Source organism: Mustela nivalis (assembly GCF_964662115.1).
Source record: "Mustela nivalis genome assembly, chromosome: 6".
Classification (NCBI taxonomy): domain Eukaryota; kingdom Metazoa; phylum Chordata; class Mammalia; order Carnivora; family Mustelidae; genus Mustela; species Mustela nivalis.
In genome coordinates, this window is record NC_139025.1 from 4,036,641 (window position 1) to 4,060,965 (window position 24,325).

At 51.0% G+C, this 24,325-nt stretch overlaps 2 protein-coding genes across 3 annotated transcripts in view; one reads left to right on the forward strand and one right to left on the reverse strand.

Moving 5' to 3' along the window:
• The window catches only part of TECPR2 (tectonin beta-propeller repeat containing 2), a 98,529-nt gene extending 97,916 nt beyond the window's left edge, over window positions 1-613 (reverse strand). For both annotated transcript variants that reach the window (XM_082737413.1, XM_082737412.1), the window contains exon 1: window positions 428-613. The gene's annotated coding sequence lies outside the window, so the exon portion shown is untranslated. The remainder of the gene's footprint in view (window positions 1-427) is intronic.
• CINP (cyclin dependent kinase 2 interacting protein) lies at window positions 607-24,311 on the forward strand. Its single transcript, XM_082737548.1, has 5 exons — window positions 607-686; window positions 11,662-11,830; window positions 14,332-14,461; window positions 21,786-21,915; window positions 23,834-24,311. The coding sequence occupies exons 1-5, from the start codon at window positions 680-682 to the stop codon at window positions 24,034-24,036; spliced, it is 639 nt and encodes a 212-aa protein (XP_082593674.1). The 5' UTR covers window positions 607-679; the 3' UTR covers window positions 24,037-24,311.
• Window positions 24,312-24,325: the final 14 nt, after the last annotated feature.

The window sequence follows — 24,325 nt, forward strand, 5'->3', positions numbered from 1 at the left end:
GAACGCAAAGTCAGCCATGAGACGCCGGCGGTGGGAGCCGCGGGCCGGCGGGCAGGGGGACGGGGCTCGGGGGACGACGGCAGAGGGATGAGGGACCAGGGTGCGGCCGACGCGAGCGAAGGCGCCGAGTGGGAGGAGCGAGGGCCCGGGATGGTGTCGGCGGGCCGGCGGGGCCGACGACGCGTGGACCACCGCGGACCGCGGGCTTTTGCCGGGCGCCCCCAGTGCTATGGCATTCGGGCTCGGCCACCCGGCGCGGGCGACGCGGGGGCTGGGAACGGGGGCGAGACGGGTCGTGCGACCCTGAGGCGCCGAGGCCAGGGAAGCGCGGCCTGGGGGAGGCGTGAGCGGCGGCGGGGAGACGGAGGAAGGGGCGCGCGCTGGACGGCGGGGGCAGCGGGGCCAACAGCGGCGTCGCCGGACTCACCTCCCGCGGCGGCCCCTCAGGACTCGCTGGCCCGGCCCGGCCGGAGGAGGCGGGGACGGACTCCGGGCCGCGGGGGCTGCCGGGAGCCCGTTCCCCGGGCAACGGGGCCGGCTGCGCGCAGCGACGGCCGGAGGCTAGAGCAGCCGAGCCACAAGTGGCGGCGAGCCAGCGGCGCGCGCCGGAAGGACGTCAGCGCGCTTCCGGCGGCCGTGGGCGGGGCTCCGGGCTCCTTCCCGGGATATCTGCGGACGCATGGCAGGTGCGTGCAACGGGCCGGGTCCGGGGGACCGGGAGGGTGTGCGCGTCCCCGCTGGGCCTGCGACGGGGGCCGGGGGCCGGGGGCCTGAGGGAGTGTGCGGGGGTCCCTGCCTTGGCCCAGCCCATCCCGCCGGCCTCGCGCAGGCTCGGCGGTCCGCCCGGGAGCCAGTCAGTCTGGCTGAGCCTCGGTTCCTTTCTCGTGTAGAAACTGCTTGTATGGACAGGAGGGTCTGCCCATCCCGGCGCTCAGAGCGTGACTGTCACTGTCAGCCAGCATTAGCGGAGGACACTGCGTGCCAAGCCTTGCATGCCCAGCTCCTCCCAAACCTTCCCGTGAATGCCCCTCCGCATTACCCGCCGCAGAGCTGTCTGTGACACAAGCTGTCGTAGCGAGCACCAAGTAGAGTCCCAAGTGCTTTACGTGCGTCAGCGCGATAGAGCCCCGCAGGGATCCCGTGTGCGATGTGAACAGATTGGGAGCCGCGGCTCGGAAGGGCCGCTAACCTCACTCTGCTCTGTTCTGTGACTCCCATTACTGGTCTCTTTCCCGGCTGGCCCCAGTTTCTTGAACTCAGAACTGTGTTTTGGGTTCCTAAATACGTGCTGGGAAATCGGACGGGGTCTTCACCCTCAAGGAGCCCCTCCTGGAGAAGAGAAACCCTTAGAATTTATAGGGCAGGTGATAAGGACTATTTCTCCATTTAACACATTTTATTCACCACTTATTGTGTGCTGAGGTTAGGAGAGGGAGCAAGACATAGTCACTGCCCAGGTGGGCTTACGGTCAGCGGGGAATATAAACATTACACCAGCAAATATACCACGCTGGTGAGTGTCAGTGATAGCCCAAGAGGTTGTTTCAGATATCCAGGGCAATGAGTCCTAACCCAACCTGGGAGGTCCAGGAAGATGTCCTTGTGGAAGGAGTGATTTCTGAAAACCTAAATCAGATCATGTCACTTTCCTACTCAGAGCTTATTGCTTCCTTTCCACTGACTTGGAATAAATCTAAACTCTTTGTCTTGGTCTTTAAGGTTCCAGTTGCTTGACTGTCCCCTCCACCATCCCCCCTCCCACCACCATTCTATTCTAGATGATGTGGGATCATCGAGTACAAACGTCAAGAAAGAATTATTGGGATGTTGCATGGTGCAACTTAGTAAGTTTATTTAAGTAGCATGGGGCAGGATCCATGGGCAGAAACGCTGCATTTTTGCTTAGTGGTCAAGAGGGAGGAGACATGCTGGGAGTATTATAAATTTTTCTTTGAATTTCTACTGATAAAACTACTTAAGCAAGATTTCTCTGGTGCTTATCATTCAGTTCAGTATTAACTGTTGGTGAGATTTATAAGCAGTCATGAGACCCTTTAAGAATGCAGCAACTGGGGCACCTGGGTGGCTCAGTAGGTTAAGCTGCTGCCTTTGGCACAGGTCATGATCCCAGGTTCCTGGGACCGGACACTTGTGTGGCTCCCTGCTCAGCAGGGAGACTGCTTGTCCCTCACCCTGTGCCCCTCCCTCTGCTTGTGCTTTTCTTTCCCTCTCTCACTCAAATGAAAAAATAAAATAAAATCTTAGGGGAAAAAAAAGAGTGAAGCAACCAGCACATATCTGATCTTTGTTGGAACTATGTAGGCTAAAGGTCAGCCTTCCAGGCTAAAGGTTTACATTTTTCTGCTTTCTATCCCTCGTCATAAACACGCTGGTCTTGCTTAATTTTTCAGACTCACAGTGCTCATTCTCACATTAGGACCTACTGCTGACCTCTCATCATTCAGGTTCTAGCCTAAATGACATCACTTCAGGGGTACACTGTAATACAAGACCCCTTTTTCTTTTCCGTGTAGCACTTACGACAATCTGAATCAATCATGGTTATCTGGTTGTCTATTATCCACCTCCTCTTTGCAAAGTAAGTTCCATGAAAATGGCCCTGGTACACCTCAGTCAGTCCCTTCATCCCCTATGTCTGGCATGTTGTTGATGAGTCGTATAAAGACTGAAGGGATGTTTAAATAAGCAGAGCCTTAAAGGACTCTAGGAGTTAGCCAAGTGAGTGGGTCATACACGGCCAGCAGGTACACTCTAGGTCAAAGTCAGAGCTTGCACAGGGCTAGCCCTAAGGCATAGAGAGCAAGCCGTGAGAAGCTGGAGAAGTCCTGCCTGGTTGGCAGGACTTCCATAACAGGTGTGATTGCGGTTTATACTAACAAGTAAATATTTGGTCTTTGTCCTGTTTTTGGCAGAGAGGTAAAACCCTTGGTATTTCCTACATGTGAGAATGAGCAAATTGTCTTTTGTTATACTGATGAAGTAATTTTTGGGAAGCCTTTGGATGGGCGCTGGTTCCCATGCGCAAACACACACATACGCACCCCCCAGTCACATGATTAAAGGGTTGGAACTGGGGCGCCTGGGTGGCTCAGTCATTAAGCGTCTGCCTTTGGCTCGGGTTATGATCCCAGGGTCCTGTGATTGAGCCCGAGTTGGGCTCCCTGCTTGGCAGGAAACCTGCTTCTTCTCCCACTCCCCCTGCTTGTATTCCATCTCTCACTGTCTCTCTCTTTCTGTCGAATAAATAAATAAAATCTTTAAAAATCAATCAATCAATCAATAAAGGGTTGGATCTTTCAGTCCCACCTACTTCCCCCATGGCCCCAGGGGAGAGGGGTTCAGATTGAATCAATGAGCAATGCCCGAAGATTTAATCAACCATGCCTGTGCAATGAAGCCTCTGTAAAAGCCCACAAAGATGGGATTTGGGGAGTGCCAGGTTGGTGAACACATGGAGATCTGAGGAGAGTGGTGTGCTCAGAGACTCCATACCCCTTTCCACAAACCCTGCTCTGTGCATCTCTTCTATCTGGCTCTTTCTTTTTTCTTTTTTTTTTTTTTTTTAAAGATTTTATTTATTTATTTGACAGACAGAGATCACAAGTAGGCAGAGAGACAGGCAGAGAGAGAGGAGAAAGCAGGCTCCCTGCTGAGCAGAGAGCCCGATGTGGGGCTTGATCCCAGGACCCTGAGATCATGACCTGAGCCGAAGGCAGAGGCTTTAACCCACTGAGCCACCCAGGTGCCCCTATCTGGCTCTTTCTAATAGGAGGGGGGAAAAAAAAAATATATATATATATATATATACATATATACATATATATGTATATATATATATACACATATATATACTTAGTTGCAGAACACACAGACACACACACACATATATGTGTTATATGTGTGTGTGTGTCTGTGTGTTCTGCAACTAAGACCATAAATTTGCTGACTTTAAACAGCAAATATGGGACAGGCAAGGTATGATGAGTTCTGGCAAGTTGGAAGAGACAAAGGGAAGGTCAGCTTTCCTTCAGCTTTTAGGGGGAAACTGGAGAGTTGTCGTAAATAAAAATGTATTCGAGAAGAACAAGAGCTCAAGGTTGTCGTGGTTTCTGCAGTGTGGTTTCTGCACTGGCTGCAGTGAGACAGTGAGAGATGGTGGTTAGTGCATTTACTGCCGTGGCGAGTGGCGGGGGCTCTTCCTTCCTTTTCTTAAACGCAGGAGATAAAATTCCTTTGTGAAGTATGTCCTCACTTGTTGAAGTCATTCTTGCCTGCCTTCCTCCTGCTGGTTGTGGAGGCTACAGCAAGTAGTGTGTGCGTGAACACGTGCCTCTCCGGGGCTTCGGACTCCATTTTAAATGAGGTTTCCTGTATTTTCACATTTCCCTCTTTTGAGCAATTTGCTTTAAAAAAAAAAAAATGACTTTATCAAGAGTCAGCTTTCCTGCCTGCATTTAGTGGTTTTGTCCACTTTCCTGGTTGTCCCATCCTGTGTCAGAGGGAAAGTGCATAATGACTGGAAGCCATTGAGTGACAAAAAAGGGTAGGAGGGAGACCTCAGTACTTCCCATCTAAAATCTCTACCTTGGGGCACCTGGGTGCCTCAGTGAGTTAAGCATCTGCCTTCTGCTTAGGTCATGATCCTGAGGTCTTGGAATCAAGTCCCACATCAGGCTCCCTGCTCAGCACGGGAGTCTGCTTCTCCCTCTCCCTCTGCCACTCCCCCTGTTTGTGCGCTCTCTCTCTCTGTGTCAAATAAGTAAATAAGTAAATAAATAAGATCTTTTTTAAAAAGGGCAGAATTAAAAATAATATAACAAATCCAGCTTGATAGTTCTAAACCAGGAGCTCAAACCTGAAAGTAACCAGCTAAATAGATCAGAAGACCGGGGGTCATTGGGGTAATTCGTTGTAATCAGTGCTCTTGTTCCCTGATCTTGTATAAGTGGGTTTCTGTTTCTCCAGAGGTGTTTGCCTAGATACAGCTGGTGGTATTTCTGCACAAATGCCTCCTTATTCAGCAAGTAGATTGTCCAAAATGCCTTTATTTTTATTTATTTTTTAAAGATTTTATTTATTTATTTGACAGAGAGAGAGAGAGATCACAAGTAGGGCAGAGCAGCAGGCAGAGAGAGGGGGGAAGCAGGCTCCCCACTAAGCAGAGAGCCTGATGCCGGGCTCGATCCCAGGACCCTGACACCATGACCTGAGCCCAAGGCAGAGGCTTAACACACTGAACCACGCAGGCATCCCCTTTAAAAAAAATTTTTTTTTTCGATTTTATTTATTTATTTGAGAGAGAGAGCAGAGCAGGAGGGTGGGCAGAGATAGAGGGAGAAGCAGACTGAGGGAGCCCGATGCAGAGCTCAATCCCAGGATCCTGGGATCATGACCTGAGCCAAAGGCAGAGGCTTAACCGACTGAGCCACCTGGGCACCTCGTCCCAAACTCCTTCGGCCAACAAGTCCCATGATCACCGTTGGGCTACTCTTGCTTTGGCTGTGGAATCAGCTACCTCTCCTAATGTAGAGAGAGATTTCGGATCATGTGTTCATTGGCACTACTCTGACCCAAAGGGAAAAGCCTCTCTACAGAGCCAAACCAGGAGTGATATATGCCCCCAGAAGTTCCTGGTTAAGAGCGCCATGGAGCCTAATGAGGCAGGGCAGCGGAGGCCTCTGGTTTGTTATGAAAGTTAACAATAAACAATAAACATTGACTTCTAAGTTGCCAACTAAGCATTCATATGACTTGGGAAATGCTGTTCCTATAAACAAAAATGAAACCATGTGGTGTGCAGGGACCCCAGCTAAGGTCTAGAGTGTGATTTATTAGCTGGAATTTCCTGATTAGCCTTTTCAAGCCAGGGATCAGAAGAGTTGAGATGATATTCCGCAAGAGGCTATCCCTTCATGAAGGGGTCTTTTATAGGAACTTTGCAAAGAGGCATAAACGTATTTGTATTTCCCTTGGGTGCAGGGAGAGAGATCACACTTACGTAAGGAAAAGAATGTGGGATTGACCGATGGCAAAAATGCAGGGATTTAACTGAGTTAGTACAGTCATGACTGGGGAAAGGCTGAAACAAGTGCGGGAGTGCCGGTCAGAGTAGCCTACCTGGTGGGTGACATCTGTTGGCTTGCAGGTGTCATCTACCATGGCATTTGGGGACTACAAAGAAATTGGATATAGGTTATAGGTGTCTGACATTGTGAACAGGTCAGAGCTTCTGGTGACAGGTGCAATAGTCAGAAAGCTTTCCTCCTTTAGTGGGGGATTGGGAAATGTGATTAGGGCACTGTCTTTCAAGAGAGGGCGAGGGGCATCTGGGTGGCTCAGTTGGTTGGGCATCCACCTCTTGGTTTTGGCTCTGGTCATGATCTCAGGGTTGTGAGATTGAGCCCTGCAGGAGTTCTGTCATGCCAGAAACTCTAATTCCGCCCCCTCTTTCTTTTTCTTCTTCTTCTTCCTCTTCTTCCTCCTCCTCCTTCGTCTTTTTTAGAGAGAGAATGTGCGCGTGCACACAAGCAGCAGGGGAGGGAGGAGAGAATCTCAAGCAGGCTCCACATCCAGCATGGAACCCAATGCGGGCCCCTTCGTGCCCTTTCTCTGATGATGATGATGATGATGATGATGATAATGGCCAGAGCAGCTGTGAGGAATATAGCACCTAATATATTCTGGACGTAAGACCCACTTAAAATTTTCTCCCTGCTAAAAATAGGAAGCCAGCCTGTTTCCATGACATTAAAAAATTGTGAGCCACTCCTAAAGCATATTTGCTGTCAGCGTAAATGTGGGCAGTTGTGCCCTTGGCAAGCACGCCCGCCATGGGAGGGTGTACGGCTCGGCTTGTTGCGGTGAAGTGGCCAAAGGTAATGGTGTCACTCAGTTCCTTCAGAGGCGTTTGCAAGTGCATATCCAGCACAACATTCGCCATTTCTGCCTCTCAAATGAAAACCATCAGGGAACCATGAGAAGTCAGTGTCCTCCAAAGGACGTCAGTCGTCACGGAGGGAGTCAGGAGGTGATGTGTCAGTCAGGCACGAGCAGGGAGGTGACCGCAGCGAGGAGTTCTGGGAGGAGTGGTTAGGAGAGGATTTCACAGGAGGGGGATGACTGGCTGGGGGGTGGTGGCAGAGAGGGGGGCCTCTACTGCACGGGGCATGGGGATGGCTGCGGGGGTCCCGGGACTGTCTCCTGGCTGCTCTTAGCCAAAAGGGTGTTGGCAGGAATGGCTCTGAGACAAGGTGACTGGTGCCACGTGGCATGCTGTTGGCCGTAATGCCCTGTGGGGTCGATGGGGATCCTTGTGTTTGGGGTGAGTAACCCCAAGGAATTCCCTTCCTATTCATATATAAAAAGGAAGTTGATCACTGGGATGACCAAGGGCAGGGGGATTTATTAAGCTTTCTATTTTTTTTTAAGATTTTATTTATTTATTTGAGAGAGAGAGAGGGAGAGTGAGCATGAGAGAGAGAGAGAGAATGCACGCTTGAGGACCATCAGGAGGAGGGGTAGAGAGAAGGGGAGAAGCAGCCCCCCTGCTGAACAGGGAGCCCACTGTGGGGCTTAATCCCAGGACCCTGAGATCATGACCTGAGCCGAAGGCAGAGGCTTACCCCACTGAGCTGCCCAGGCATCCTTCATCTTGGTCCTCCTAACTAGAAGGTCACCCCAGTATTGAACTGAAAGACTTGCCCAGTAATGAACACAGAGTTCAGGCTACCCAAGTTGAATTGGTGTTTAAAGGAAGATCAGAATTTTCTTTAAAAACCATTTGGAGGGACACGGGGGTGGCTTATTTGGTTGAGCATCCAACTCTTGATTTTGGCTCTGGTCATGATCCCAGAGTCATGAGATCAAGCCCTGCATCAGGTTCATGCTGAGCGTGGAGCCTGCCTAAGATTTTCTCTTTAAACAAAAAAACAAAAAAATCCCCACAGTAACTTGGAGACAACTATGATCATTATGCGTGGGTTCATTGGGTTTCTGAGTACAAGCCTGAAGCAAGTGTGTTCGGCAGGGATTGGGAAAGCCCTAGGAATTGCTGCTACAGGCATTTAGTGCCTGCAGGAGCTCAATCATATAGCAAAGCGTGGGTAGGACCCCATCTGTGGTTCTACAGATCCCTCCGTGGAGCAGCTGGCCCCGGCATCCCAACACATCTGGCTCGGCCACTCACCGCAGACAAAATCCACAGGCAGAGAGGCGAGTGGTGGCACACAAGTAAGGACTTCATGTCAGTGAGTGACACCGGGAGGACGGTGGACTAGTGTCTCAGAGTCTCCCAAGCCCTGAAGATCTTCTCAGGTCTGTCTAAGGAGAATGTGGGACAAAGGTGCGTGGCACGTGCAGGGGGCAGCGAAGGTCTGGTGTCGCTGTCGTGGGGCCGGTCAGGAGGGGTCTTCCTGGCTCCGGCTGTCCTTGTCGCTTGAGGGGGTAGTTTCGGTTCCCCTCACGGGCTGCTCTGCCAGCTGGCTCTTTTCCAGAGTTAAGAGATAAGCTGAAAAGAAGACTTAGTCATGTAGGAAGTACTGACCGAGGTCAGAAGGGACATCCTCCCCTCCCCAGGATTACCAGCGTGGCGAGCTCATCGAGTGATGGGACGGGTCCCGGACAGCAGGCCTGTGGAATCGCGGATCTGAATCTGAGAAACCCAGCTGATGTGTCGCCGTCTCAGCCAATCTGGGAGGATCTGTGGGGACCGTCAGCAACTCGGAGCGTCCCAAATCTCACTTTGGGGAAGTCTTTGACTATAGCTCCTAATTCGCCTGCAGTCCAGGTCACACGAGAAATCGGGGGGTTCGCATGTGGACCCTCAGAGGGTCTGAATTTAATGGGGCAGGTTTTCATAGGTTTGGGAGAGGGACGGAAGGATGTCCAGACAGAGGAATGAGGAAGTGCAAGGGCGTAAAGGAGCGGCCGTGCAGGGGGGACGGGGAGGGTGGCTGTGAGCCTGCGAAGGTGAGCTGTGTGCCCTGAGACCAAGAGGACAGGCGGGGAGCAAGGGACCTCAGATGGCTTTTGTCTTCCTTTAATTGTTTGTTGTTTGGTTAATTTGGAATCGTATTTTGTAAAGAGGCGACTTGAGAGTCCTGAAATTCTGTTAGAAGCCTCCAGGTACCCATTAAATCGGCGTCCCATGGAGTCTGTTTAATTGTAGAGTCAGAGCTTTCTAATTAGGTTCTGAGAGAAGTTGGGGGGGTGAGGTCGAGCGTTCCCCATAGTGGCCGTTGAAGTTTGAACTCATCTTTGGGGAAGTTGGTACATTTAGTCAAAATGCTTTCCCACCAACACTTCACGAGGGCTCCTTTTTCTCCACATCCTCATCAACACCTGCTATTTCTTGTCTTTTCTTTTTTAAAATTTTTATTTATTTGAGAGAAAAAGAGAGCAAGCATGAGCAAGGGGAGGGGCAGAGGTAGAGGGAGAAGCAGACTCCTGCTGGGCGGAGAGCCCGATGTGGGACTCAATCCCAGGACCCCAGGATGGTGACCTGAGCCAAGGCAGACACCTAACTGACAGAGCCAACTCAGTGCCCCTCTTGTCGTTTCCATGACAGCCATTCTGACAGGTGTGAGATGATATCTCATCGTGGGTTTGGATGTAGGAAAGACGTTAGGGTTCGAAGCCAATGGCCAAGAAAGAATTCTTGAGACATCTTGGTCTTTGGAGCATTCTTGGTCCAAAAAGGTGCTTTTATTAAAGCACAGGGATAGGACCTATGGGCAGAAAGAGCCGCACTGGGGTCATGAGGAATGGCCCATTATATACTCTCAAGTTGAGCAGAGGTCAGGGACAGTGTAAGTCTTTAAGGAATTTTGGAAGCAAGGTTTCCAGGACCTTGAGGGGGGTAGCTGTTGTTGGGAAAAGGTCATTTATTATTGTCGAAAAACACCTTATCCATGAGACCCTTCAGATGTATAACAGTGGGCCATATGCTTGGAGGGGTGATTGCCAACATGTATCTCGAGGTTAGAGAAAAAGGAAATTTCTAAAGGAATTTTTATTTAAGACTTACAGGATCCTGGGGGGAGAGGGGAGTCAGGGGAAGACTGCCTTATGCCTTTAGCAAGGGATTAGCTTCAAGGCAGCTGGTTTCCTAGAGGAATGTCACTCGGCCTGTTTTAAGCACTTACCAATGGGCTGTAAGTAGTAAGGAAATTTAATAATTTTTCTTTTGCCTTCGTTTCCCACGTCCATTCTGATTTGCAGTTCCCTGATGCTGGGTGATGCTGAGCATCTCTTCATGTGTCTGTTGGCTGTCCGTATGTCTTCTTTGGAAAAGTGTGTACTTGTGTCCTCTGTCCATTTTTAAATTGGATTATTGTTTTTTGGTGTTGAGTTGTGTCCGTTCTTTATAACCCACCAGAGAAAAATAAATACCATGTGATTTCATGCATGTGTGGAATTTAAGAAACAAAGCAAACAGAAAAAAGGAACAAAAAAGACTTGTAACAACAGAGAACACATTGATGGGTACCGGGGGGAGGGGGAGGGGCTGGGGAGATGGGGGGAACAGGTGATGGGGATTAGGGAGCACGCTTGTGCTGAGTCCTAGGTCATGTATGGAGGTGCTGAATCACTAGGTGGAACACACGAAACCAGTACAGCACTGTGCTAATATACTCAAATGCAAATAAACGAGTACATAAATAATAGTAAAGCAGACAAGGAGGGACTGTAGCTTTTTTTTTAAGATTTTATTTATTTATTTGACAGAGAGAGACACAGCGAGAGAGGGAACACAAGCAGGGGGAGCAGGCTTCCCGCTGAGCAGGGAGTCCCATGTGGGGCTCGAACCCAGGACGCTGGGATCATGACCTGAGCTGAAGGCAAAGGCTTAACAACTGAGCCGTCCAGGGGCCCTAGGACCATAGCTTTTAAACCTAAAACCTGATGGGGTCCCAAAAAGAGGACCCTCCGTAGAGAGTGTGGAGAATCAAAGTCCCATTACTCAAAATCTGGGGTGCTAAAGTGAGTGAGTGCTTCAAACAGATCCTGAATAAAGTCGGGCGTGGAATCTGAAACACCCCTTCTCCAAAGGGGTGAGTACGAGGCCTCCATGCAGACGCCTGGTCCCGTGGGGTCTTCTCCTTCGGATCCCACTCTAACTGCCAAGTAGTAGAAACTTTAAACAGAGCAAAGAACATCTCTAAGTGGAAAAAAAAAAAAAGAGTTGATTCAGGAATTGCAAAGAAATTGCAGTTCAGGACAATTCCCTGTGACGAATCGTAGGCGAGTCGGAGGAGACAAGGGGAAGGTCAGCTTTAATTAGGTTTTAGGGGGAAGTGGGGAAGGGTTGAACCCAAGTTCCGTGGAGAACAAGAGTTCGAGGTTTGCAGTGGTTTCTCATCGGCTACAAGGGGTGGTTGGTGGGTGAGCCCTTGCTGGAGCTGGGGTGGGGGAAGGCGCCTTCTTTTCCTTCAAAGCAGGAAATGAAATTCCTACGTGAAGAGTGGCCTCCCTTGTCGTGATAACTCCTCTCCCCCTCCTTTCTGCGGGCTGTGCAGGCCACAGCAAGTCACGTGTGTGTGAGAGCCGCCCTTTCACGGCTCCCTGCCTCCCTCCGAAATGAGGTTCCTTTTTTTTATTTCACAAATTTGTAATCATTGTGTTTCTCTTACTCCCTGTCAGCAAACACTCCTGGAAGTGCAACACCCAGAAAACCTGTCTTATCTGTCAGCGCAAGAAAAATTAAGGACAACGCAGCTGATTGGCATAATTTAATCCTGAAATGGGAAACCCTCAGCGACGCGGGCTTTGCTACGGCAAACAGCATTGCCAACCTGAAGACCCGGCTGCGGTGAGTGTGTGTGGAGGTCCTCGTGCTCTAAGCTCCGCGCCCGTACTGATCGGGCAGAGTCTGCCGGGGGTCTCTGAGGGCGGGAGTGGCAGTCCACGTTAGCATGAGCGGAAGAGCGCACGTTGAGAAGAGGAGCAAGTGGTGAAACAGTGCACGCACCCGTCAACGGTGCATGTCCATTTTAAACCTAGAATGGTGCTACCTACTGTTCGCGGTTATGTCTGTATATAAAATTATAGAAATGGATTGGAAGGACGGGCCCGGTCGAGAAACTCGGCCCCTTCCCAACGGGTGGGTGCTGGGTGGGAGGTCAGCAGGGTTGGACTTCACGACCTTGTACTTCGTTTCTGTGACGTTGTGATGGACAGTACGGGCGCTCCTTCTCTTTGGTCTCCCTCCCGGTTCCTGGCATACAGGTCCGAAACCCCCCCCCGACTTCCCCATGGATAAGGGCACTAGGAGCATCCTCTGTAATATCTGGTCTTTTGTCCCCAGAATGACCCAGGTGAAAGGAGTGTCCTGTTCTTCATAACATGTCCCTCCAGCCACCCCTGAGTTCAGGCTAGGGAGGTGACTTCCGGCCAGCCCCTCGGGAACGAGCAGGGGATTAGAGAGCGAGAATTTTCAGCCCCTCCCCTTCACCCCACCTCCCAGGGAGGGGAGAGGAGTCCCCAGGGGCCAGTGATTTAGTCAATTGTGCCTACCTAACAAAGCCTCCGTAAGACCCCAAAAAGATGGGGTCGGGAGAGCTTCTGCTCTGGGAAATGGTTAATACCTCTCCCTGCTGGAAGGGTGGCCCCCAGACTCCACAGGGACCAAACCCCTGTGCTCAGGACCCTCCCGGACATTCCTAAGTGTTCCTCTTCATCGGGCTGTTTCTTTCTTTCTTAATATCCTTTGTCACCAAGCAGCGATCCAGTAAGGAAACCATTTTCCGGAGTTCTGTGAGCCGCTCCAGCAAATCCTTCAGATCCAAGGGGGCGGCTTGGGGGAACCTCTTACCCACGGCGCATTATAGTCAGAAACACAGCTAACACCTTGGACTTGCCGTTGGTGTCTGGAGTTGAGCGGGGCCAGTCTCACGGGGCCGAGCCCTGGCGTGTGGGATCGGACCGTCTCCCGTAGGGAGTTTCTGCGCGGACACTGCGAGAATGTCTGCGGGCTGTGAGGGCCCCTGGCATGGAGAAACTCACTCCCTGCCTTTGGTGGGCGGGTGTCGGCAGTCGTGGGGGACGGAGAGCAGAGGGGAGCTAGGAGTGTCCTCTTCCTTAGCAATCTCTTTCCTTCTGTGTGTTTTTTTATTAAATCATTCTTCACTTAAGACCAAGTGGTCTTTTTTAAAGTATGATTTTTTATTTGTTTATTTGACACAGAGAGGCAGCCGGAGAGGGAACACAAGCAGGGGGAGTGGGAGAGGGAGAAGCAGGTTTCCCGCTGAGCAGGGGGCCCAATGCGGGGCTCGATCCCAGGACCCTGGGATTATGACCTGAGCCGAGGGCAGACGCTTAGCAACTGAGCCACCCAGGCGCCCCATAATTTCTTATTTTTTAGATGTTTTAGTTATTTGTTTATTTGAGAGAGAGAGATTGAGCAGGGGGAGGGACAGAGGGAGAGGGAGAAGCAGACTCCCTGCTGAGCAGAGAGCCCTACGCAGGGCTCGATCCCAGGACCCCAGGACAGTGACCTGAGTCAAAGACAGACACTCAAACCACTAAGCCACTCAGCCGCCCCCTTCCCCCCCCACCCGCCAAAATGTATGTACTTCATGGAGCACTGGGTGTGGGACATAAACAGTGAATCTCGGAACACTGAAAAAATAAAATAAAATTGAAAATAAAAACATAAAGAGATGAAGGAGTCCTGAGGAAACTGTCAGCGGCGGCCAGTTCCGGTGGGGGTCGGCCTCATTATTCTTTGCACGTCCTGCACGTGTCATTTCTTATCTCAAAGTTATAGTTCCGCGTTCCTATGTCATTGTCTGTAAGGGGACTACTGTCCCCGGGCTCTGGCCTGTTCCCGCCGCAGGTCTCACGCGGCCGGACCTCGGCCACTCGCCCTCCTGCACGCGGAGCTGAGACTGTTCTGTTCGTGCTTCGTTTTCCTAAGTGTTGTGACCCCACTAGGTTAATTTCATGCCCCACAGGCCGCAGCCTTTGGTTTACCAAACAGTCCCCAGACGGTGAACTCGGGGAAATGGGCACGTCGTGTTCCTGTTCGTACACCGAGCATGGAGCCCTAGGCCAAAGGCACCACGGGACGGCCTTCAGCCGACTCCCTCCAGCGCAGAGCGGCTGGGCGTGTTCCTTGGGCTCAGAAGTAATAAGGAATGATCATGAATAGTAAGTAATAAGGAATCCTGTATCGCATCCACATGAAGTACACCTGGGCCAAATAGGCGCCTGACACCCTTACGTGGAGATCGCAGTTTCTGGGCTCTGCCGTAAGGAAGCGAGGTGCCTTTCAGGGTGTGCTTAGTTTCCACTCTTTTCCCTTCTGTCCAGGAGTGAAGATAAGACAGAGTTACAGGGCAACAGCCCAGCTTCCGGGGAAGATGCGGAAAAGACGCTTCCAGAATATAGCAAGGAGCTCGAGGCGCTGTGTGAGGAGCTGCAGACCACCTTGGAGGCTTTGGTGAGATCCAGAGCCCCTGGCACCTCGGTGGGGGGGTGGGGGAGGTGGACTTGGACTTTCTCGGCGCTCGGCAGGTGTGCACATGGTGGGAGACGCTGTCCCCCAGACACTTGCCTTTCCCTCCTCAGCCTCCTGCACTTGCCTCCTAAATCTCAATGCCCCCCAGGATGCTGTCCTAGACCTTTGTTCTTTCTGCCCCATGTGCTGTCTGGGTCCATCTCACCCACTTCTTTTTTTTTTTTTAAGATTTTATTTATTTATTTGACAGAGAGAGATCACAAGTAGATGGAGAGGCAGGCAGAGAGAGAGAGAGAGAGAGAGAGAGGAGGAAGCAGGCTCCCTGCTGAGCAGAGAGCCTGATGTGGGACTCGATCCCAGGATCCTGAGATCATAACCTGAGCTGAAGGCAGCGGCTTTAACCCACTGAGCCACCCAGGCGTCCATCTCACCCACTTCTGAAGGCTCCACGTGGTAAATATTTCGGGATTTGTGGGCCCTACCGTGTCTCATCATCACTGGGCTCCCCATGTATCACTGGTGGTACAGAAGTGAATGGCGGCCTAGCTGGCGCGCAGGGGCGCGTGAGCACCAGCCTCCAGGGTCCCAAATAGACCAGGATCGGCCACTCCCCACTGACAAAACTCACAGGCAGAGAAACGAGTGGTGGGGGCACAAGAAAGGACTTTGTTTCGGTGAGGCCGACACTGGGAGGGCAGCAGACTAGCGTCTCAATGACCCTCTGGAAAGTGCTGGAAAGACTTGCAGGTTTATGTAAGGAGACGTGGGACAAAGGTTGGTGGGTACGTACAGGTGGGCGGTAAAACGTTGATCGTGATTGCTGGGTTGAGGGGCAGGGTCGCACGGGGTCTTGCTGGCTCTGGGCAGTTGTCGTTGCTTGAGGGGGTAGTTTTGGTTCCTGTCATAGGATGTCCAAATGGACGTAGTTCAGGTTTCTGTCCGCGTGGCTGTGTTCTAATAAAACTTTATTCATGGACACTGAAATTTTAATATCACGTAATGTGTTGTAGAATATTCTTTTTACATGGTTCTCTGAAGCATTTCAGAATATAAAACCCATTCTGAGCTCTTGGGCTATACTAAAGTAGTGTGTGGGCTGGCTTCGGTCTGTGGGCCCTGGTCTGGCCCACGAGAGATGTTCTCAGTGTGTAACGAACTAATGACGGGTTCCATTACCAGTACCCACCGCACCTGCCACCAAACATAGACTTAACTCCGCATCTCCTCACTGGGCACAGACTCGAACTTGGGTAACTAGAACTTACCCATGAACATGGAAGAATCTTTATCTTTTAATCTTTGATGGAAATGTTTCTGATCTTTGACATGACTTCTTGCCTGTGAAACAGAATATGTGGAATGTAATTATGTGGAGTGTGATTGTATTTCTTAAAGATACTACTTGTTCAGATTTAGGATTCCAACTGTTCCAAAGCTGTCGGTTTAAAGGAGTTTTTCAGGAGGTGCACCTGGGTGGCTCAGTCAGTTGAGTGTCTGCCTTTGGCTCAGGTCATGATCCCAGGGTTCTGGGATCGAGTCTCGAGACATTCTCCCTGCTCGGCGGGTAGTCTGTTTCCGCGTCTCCCTCTGCCTGCTGCTCTCCCTGCTTGCGCTCTCTCTGTGTCAAATAAATAAATAAAATCTTTAAAAATAAATAAATAGAAGACTTTTTAGGAAAGAAAGACTACCTTTTTTCTTTTTTTTAAAGTAGGCTCCACACTGAGCATGGAGTCCAATGCGGGGCCTGAACTCACAACCCCGAGATCAAGATCTGAGTTGAGATCAAAAGTCAGACACTTAACCAACTGAGCCGCCAGGCGCCCCAACACTACCCTTTTAGACACATCAACTGTAAGATGCATTATAGTTTCAGGAACACTAAAATGAGAAAATAAATGTTTGAGGACATTTTGGTAATTTGGCCTTTTATGATCGAAATCAGTAGTGTCTTTGGGATATTTAAGATGCTTATGGGGCTAAATAGCAAACAGTTTCCTCCAAGTAGATGATCAGGTTTCTGTCATCCTCCTGTTCTACCTTCCCTCGCCCCGGGCTTGTGCTGGATGACAAGCACTTGCCCTCCGCAGGCTGTCTGAGCAGGTAACGAGACAGGCGTCATCGACTCCGTGTCTAGGCCCCCACTCAGGAAGGCAAGAGAATTAAGAGTGTGGGCTACGTGAGGTCCACTGTCTTTGTTTGTTCCCATGTTTGCGGCTGTGTCCCTGGCGAGTGAGGTCCGGACATGGAGCTCCTGGCCAGTGGGGAGCGGACACAGGCCAAATACGCGATTGAAAGGGACAAAGTTCTAAGTTGGGGAAAGCTGCCCACTTGTTTTGTTTTGTTTTTCCCAAATGAACCTGTTTGATCATGGCAAGTATTTGTGTTTGGGCCTCCTGGGTGGCACACTGGGTTAAGCCTCCGATTCTTGGTTTCAGCTTAGGTCGTGATCTGAGGGTCGTGGGATGGAGCCCCACGTCACGCTTCTCACTCAGTGCAGGGTCTGCTTGAGATTCTCGCGCGCGCTCTCTCTCTCTCTCTCCCCCTCTCCCCATGCACGCTCTCCCCTTCTCTCTCTGCCTCTCCCTTTCTCTCTAATAAATAGATCTTTTAAAAATACATACTTTGGGGGGCGCCTGGGTGGCTCAGTGGGTTAAAGCCTCTGCCTTCAGCTCAGGTCATGATCCCAGGGTCCTGGGATCGAGCCCCGCATCAGGCTCTCTGCTCAGCAGGGAGCCTGCTTCCTCCTCTCTCTCTCTCTCTGCCTGCCTCTCTACCTGCTTGTAATCTCTGTCAAATAAATAACATCTTTAAAAAAAAATACATACTTTTGTTTGAACAAAAAGCAGGTGCTGCATGTATTGTTCCTAAAAGAAACTGGGTAGCTGAGTTCCAGTCTTAAAATAATGTGAAGAGCCCAGAAGCCAAGCACATGTGCTGCTCAGTCAGCTGCCCTCCGGCCCCGACCGCTCACTGCCTCCCGCCAGAGCCTCTCCATCCCTCGTCCCCTCCCAGGAGACAGCCTGTCACAGAAGCTCAAAGCTGTGTTGGAACGAGAAACATTTTCAACACATACTGATGTGACTTTTACAAAATGTAAAAAAATCTGAAAGGATTTTGTTTTCAAGAGCCACTTGGCTCTGGTTCGAGCACACGCTCTCATCTGTCACTTAGACGTAGGCCCCGCACGAAGAAGTTTCAGAGGGGCGGCCGATGGGGAAGAGCGGGGGGAGCGGGGGTGCCTTTCATTTCAGGCACGCCAGGAGGGATTGGCTTTGTCTGTCTGTCCGAGGCTCACTCACCCTCCAGTGCTGGGCTGGTGCCCTGGGACTCTGTTCTCTGCCCCACTGACCTGCATTGAGGAGGGACAGCGTGGTAAGACATTAGTGGGGAGAGTCAAGGTCCGAAAAACCCAGCCAGCAGGCTCGGTGAACTGAGCAGCAGCAGAGGAAAGGCGGGGCACGTGCCCTTGGTCCCTCTGACCTGCAGCAGGGTGAGGCAGGCCCAGTGGGTTGTAGGTGGTTGTAGCCGCTGGGTTGTAGGTGGCCACCTGCTTGTGGTCAGCCGAGTTCCCAGGACCTTCAGATAAAGGCCGGGCTGTGTCCCTGATAGCCAACAAAATGATGGGCCCAGCCATCAGTGCAGACAGAGACAGCATGGTGCGTGTTTGGAGTGGGGTGTCGGGGGGGCAGGCATTATCAGGGAGAAGCTATTGGAGGGACTGGAGTTGTAGCCCAGGAAAGGGGGAACCAGCAGACAAAACAGCTGCCATCACAGCCAAAAGGCTATCCAAGAACCAAAAAGAGTCCACTGGTTTTCTGAGGCCTCTCAGGGGACAAAGGAGACCCTGGTACTGGCAGAAGCTTTGGCTCCCACCAGGGAACAATGTGGCAAGTCCTGTCCGGAGCTGGAAGGGGCTCCCGCGGAGCTGGTGTGGCCCAAGGTGGGAAATGTGTGCCCAGAGGGCTGGACGATGCTTGCTCCCGGGCGGAACCGCACCAGCACACGCACGCCTCACTCTTGGGCCTGCTTCACAATTCATATTAATCCCATCCTGTTCATTAACGTTTTTTATAATACAGTTGAAAATCACATTATATAATCACCTCTCGGTCTTTTGGCTAAGATCAAGTGTAAAATCACATTATACACACTGTTACCTGGGTATTGCTTCCCCGCCGAAGTCTTTGAGCCTGGGGCTGACTCCCTTTATCCTAAGAAGGGAAGTTTTCTTTCTTTCAAAGGGACCTCTGGAGCGGGAGGGAGACGCACACAGGCCCGAGGCTAGTAGCCCAGTGGGAAGACAGGCTGTACTGCGTGCTGCGGGGTTGCTGATGCTAAGGCCCGGTGGCTTTGGGAAGAGGCAGATACCCTGGTCTCTACCGTCTCCCAGGCCACAGTGTCCTGCTTCCGTGGATTTATTCTCTATGTTTTTTGTGGACACCTGATTTTTTAGGACAGAGAGTTTACGTAAATTACCCCCAGCCTGCAGCTCTTTTCAGACGTGCCCATCCTATGAATCACAAATTGGAATGCCACGTCCGTCGTAATTCATGAGGCAGTACTGACACGCTGTTCCTGAAGAAGCTGCAGTCGAGTCCTATTTCTTTCCTTTTTCCCTACCGCCCTCTCTGCACCCCGGACGCCACAGTGAATGTAGTCACCACGTCGGCTCCGGCTCCTTGTGGCCGCCCCCGTCTCATGGACTTCGCTTGTTTTTTCTAGCAGTGACAGTTTTGAGGACAACAGGTCAGGCATTTCGCAGCTGCCCCTCACTTGGGGTCTGTCTGATGACCTTCTCATGATTTAGCCAGGGTCATGGGATTTTCGAGGGAGACTGCGGAGACGGAGACGAAGTCTCATCATCCCATCGAGGACAGGGAGTGTGACCACACCCATCACTCTGGGTGTTGACCTTGACCACGCGACTGTCAGGTTTCTCTGTAAAAGGAGCTTCTTTCGCACTGTCCACACAGCCCACACGGGGGGAGTGGGAAGTTCTGCTCCTCCTCCTCGAGGGCAGAACATGTACGTAAATCGTGTCTCTCGCCCCCTGCCTGTGAGTTACTGGACCATTCATTTCTAGCAGTGGGGACTCGTGGTTACTTGTTCTCCACCTTGGGCTGTCAGAGAATACTGCTTTATTTTGTCCTCAGACTGTCCCTGGTTTGGCCCGTAGGAGTTCCATTGGCTCCTGTTCCTCTTAACATTCTTCCATCATTGTGAGTTTTTGGTTTGGGTTTTTTTGAACACTTCCTTACTTCCTAGCATTTCAAGACACTCTAGGCGCATCTGGTGTATTCCCTGCCTCTGATCAGCCATTTCCCCAAGGAGCCCTCGTTTCTCTGATTGGAGGCTGGTTTTAGAAACCCAGGTCTGGGTGCCAGCTGTCAGGCCCTGGAATGCTCTGCTCTAGGGAATTTATTCTATTTTGAAGTGGTTTGGAAAGAAGTTCTCGTTCTGTGTTCAAAACCAGAAGTTAATGGAATAAGGCTTTTCATATTATTTGTCTTGTTCTCTAGCTTTTGGAGAGAATGATTTTCCAGACTTGGCTTTAAGTGTCTTTAATGAATTTGACTGTGGCAGGGGGCTTTGAGGCACCATTTCCCTAACGTGGACGAACGTTTTGCAGTTTGTTCTGTGGGAGGAGGTGTTCTGAGGTTGCCCTGGGAGTGGGCACCTCCGTGTGTGCCTTGCCGGCTCAGGGCTGCCCACCTCGTGTGGTCTTTTTCTCTGTTGATGACCAAGCTCTGCACGGCACTGCCGGCCGGGGTCAGGCTCCAGGATTTTCCTTGCTCTCCCGATCATTTACAAGCTTTTCTTTGAATTAGGTGGCAGGATGCAGAGAACATGGGTTGGCCAAGAGACGTGGGTCAGGAAGCGTGGTGCAGGGGTGCTGGCTTTGACCTTCCCTAGCTCAGCAGCCCTGAGAATTGTGTCAGCTATAATGCAGAAATGCTGAGTCCTCTCTTTTGGGGTGGGGCCACATGAAAGATCAAACCTAAAAAGATTGGGAAAGGAGCATAGTGCCTTAAAAATCAATGTTAGTGGGCGCCTGGGTGGCTCAGTGGTTAAGCCGCTGCCTTCAGCTCAGGTCATGATCTCAGGGTCCTGGGATCGAGTCCCGCATCGGGCTCTCTGCTCAGTGGGGAGCCTGCTTCCTCCTCTCTATGTCTGCCTCTCTGCCTACTTGTGATCTCTCTCTGTCAAATAAATAAATAAAATCTTAAAAAAAAAAAAATTCAATGTTAGCGGCTCCCTCAGCCTTACTCCTGGGTCTTTTGCTGTGAAGGCCCAGGCATTGCCTGAGGGTACAGGACCAAGCGCATGTCCCTCCCCAGGAAGACTCTGTGTTCTCCTGGGGCCTACAGCTTGAGCTGACAGTCCATGTCAGAAAAATTTAAAAAATAAAAAAAAAAAAATCAATGTTAGCTGAACTTAGCGCACACCACATCCGGTGTAATTGGAGAGTGGCCGAAGGGCCAAGTGTAAGGAATTCAGATTTTGACAATTTCTAGATCTCTGTGCATTCACGCCTGTGCACATGAGGTGAAGTATACACAGGGGTCAGAAATGTGGTTTTAGTGGGTCTGTGCTGCTGACGTCTGAAATCTTAGTCACATGGTCCCTGTACGTAACAAATCCTTCCATAGCGCCAACGGGTACTTCACAAGTTCTTCCTCCTTCTCGCTGCCGTGTAGGCAGTTTGTCAGAGCGGACTGTGCTGGCTTGTCTGTGCAGCAGGGATGGTGTCCATGTCCCCTGCGGTGGCCAGGCTTCCTGCAGAGGCCACCCCACCCCGAGGCGCGTCAGTGTCCGCTCTCCTCACTTCCTGTGTCAAGGGTGTGGGGCTGCCTTTCCTGACCACCGTTTTACAGATAAGGAAACCGGGCGTTGAGGTTTCAGTAAACTCAGAGGCAGTTCATAAAAGTCAGAAATGAACTCATCTAACACCCTTCCCCCTGTCACCCCATCAAGGCAGAGCCTGCCTTTTGATTCCTCCACGTCTTGGGGCTAAAACATTAGCGCCTTCAGAAATCTTAGGGAAGTGGGACTCTGCAAGCTTTCTCTCTCCAGCCCGGAAAGCCAGGGCTTTTTCCTGAAGCAATCCGAGTTAAAGAAATCGTAGCCACCATCTGCCTCCAGCTGCCTGGAAATGTGCAGCGCGTGGAGTGAACAGTGTTGAGTTATTGGACTTTGGGTCTCAACGGACTTCTGCCTCTGAGCTTCGAAAGCTCACAGTTACTGAATCTGAGACTGCAGTAGATTTCAAATAAGGTTCTCATATTCCCAATTAATATCTTTTCAGGCCAAAATACAGATGAAAATGGAAAAGCTGTCCTCAACCACCAAGGGGGTTTGTGAGCTAGAGAACTACCATTACCGGGATGGGAGGCCTCGCACCCCCCTATTTCATACATGGCCCACAGCCCATTTCTGTAAGTAGTTCTCTTTTTACTGATTCTCAGGAGTAGAAATTATGAGAGCATTTGTGTTCTTGAGACGTGGTACTTGAAGAACCTAACAGAGTCTGAAGTTCAATTCGAGAGAATCCATTGGAAGGAAAGGAGATTGGGGGCATCTTAAAATGGGCCTTTCTTCTTGCCTCTAATAATCAGCAAAGAATATTAAATGTAATTAGAGACACATGAAGCGTTTTAGAGACACATTTAGCCCTTTATTATTTTTTTAAAAGGATTTTATTTATTTGACAGACAGGGATCATAAGTAGGCAGAGATGCAAGCAGAGAACAGGGGGAGGAAAGCAGGCTCCCTGCTGAGCAGAGAGCCCAGTGCGGGGCCCGATCCCAGGACCCTGGGACCCTGGGACCCTGCGACCATGACCTGAGCCAAAGGCAGAGGCTTACCCTACTGAGCCACCCAGGCGCCCCCTTATTAGCCCTTTAAAACCAAGTGGTCAAGGCACCCAGCTGGCTCAGTCCACAGAGCCTATGACTTTCGATCTTGGGGTCATGAGTTCAAGCCCCATGTTGGGCACAGAGATTACTTAAAAAAGCAAGTACATAACCTTTAAAAAAAAAAAGGGTAGAACAAATTCTACTGCCTCTGCGGAGACAGATTTTTTTTTTTTTCTTTTTTAGAAAGATAGGTTTTGGGGCACCTGGGTGGTTCAGTCACTTAAGCCTCCAACTCTTGATTTCAGCTCAGGTCTTGATCTCAGGATCATGAATTCAAGCCCAGCACTGAAGAAAAAAAAAAAAAAAGATAAACTGAGGTCAGTTGAACCCCCAAAAGAAGAACATGGAATGTTCTGGGAACATGGAATTCATTTCTTAAGTTCTACAAGATTAGGATTACTCAGGATTACTTTTTTTTTTTTTTTTTAAGATTTATTTATTTTAGAGAGAAAGTGAGTGTGCACATGAAAGCAGAGGAAGGGGCTGAGGGAGAGAGAGAGAAGCAGACTCCCTGCTGAGTCCAGAGCCTGACATGGGGCTTGATCCCATGACCCTGAGATTGTGACCTGAGCCAAAATCAAGAGTTGGATGCTCAGCCGACTGAGCCACCTCGGCGCCCCTCAGAGTTACCATTAGCTTTGTTAGTTCCAAAGAAGGGCCTCGTTATTTGTTGCCAATTTGAGACCTCGCTTTTTTTTTTTTTAAGATTTTATTTATTTATTTGACAGACAGAGAGATCACAAACAGGCAGAGAGGCAGGCAGAGAGAGAGGAGGAAGCAGGCTGAGCAGAGAGCCTGACGCAGGGCTCTACCCCAGGACCCTGAGATCACGACCCGAGCTGAAGGCAGAGGCTTTAACCCACTGAGCCACCCAGGCGCCCTGAGACCTCACTTTTAAGTAAGGAAGAAAAGGGTAAAACCATTTGATGTAATGTGTTATTGGAATACTGTCTGTCCGAGGTGAACCTACTGTTTATAATCATCGCGGGACCCAAGAGTTGAGCAGAGGCTAGACTTACTCATTAACTTCATGGCCCTTATCATGCCACTAACCCTACTGATGGGTACGAGCCCGAGTGACCCTACTGATGGGTACGAGCCCGAGTGACCCTACTGATGGGTACGAGCCCGAGTGACCCTACTGATGGGTACGAGCCCGAGTGACCCTACTGATGGGTACGAGCCTGAGACCCTACTGAAGGGTATGAGCCCGAGTGACCCTACTGATGGGTACGAGCCCGAGTGACCCTACTGATGGGTACGAGCCCGAGACCCTACTGATGGGTACGAGCCCGAGTGACCCGGACCCGCCCGGCCCTCCTTCATCCCTGCACTGTCGCCGAGTCTAGTTCTCAACAAGCTTTCCAGAGTGGGACCCACCCCCAGGCAGGAACGGTTCTGTGACTTTGTTGCCTCTAAAGAGAGACATTGGTTTCAGACGAGGTCTCCCGCAAGCTGTGCGACATGTACCAGAAGGAGCTTCTCCTGAAGCGCATGGTCACGGAAGAGCTTGCACACGCCGCAGACCACGACCTCACCCTGAGCTACCTGTCAATGTGGCTGCACCAGCCCTATGTGGAGACCAACAGCACGATGCTTCTGGAAAGCATGCTGCTGGAAACGGGGCACCGGGCCCTGTGACGTCCCGGCATAGCCAGGCCTGAGCCCCCAGGCTCCGGACCGCCGGATGCTTCTGTGGCTCCCGTGATGGACGGTCTTTCACGTAAGACCCAGTGCTGTGACGCGGCCGCCCTTCAGCCTTAGTGTCTTCTGGACTGGATCACTTTAGTGGCTCCCCGTGGCCTGTCCCGACACTAGACTGCTGGGAGCCGTGCTCCCTGCCATGTCGGCCACGCCTGTTGTGAACCTGTCACCCAAGGGGACCTCACGTGAAATAAAGGAGTTCCCTACCAGGATGACTGTGTCACCT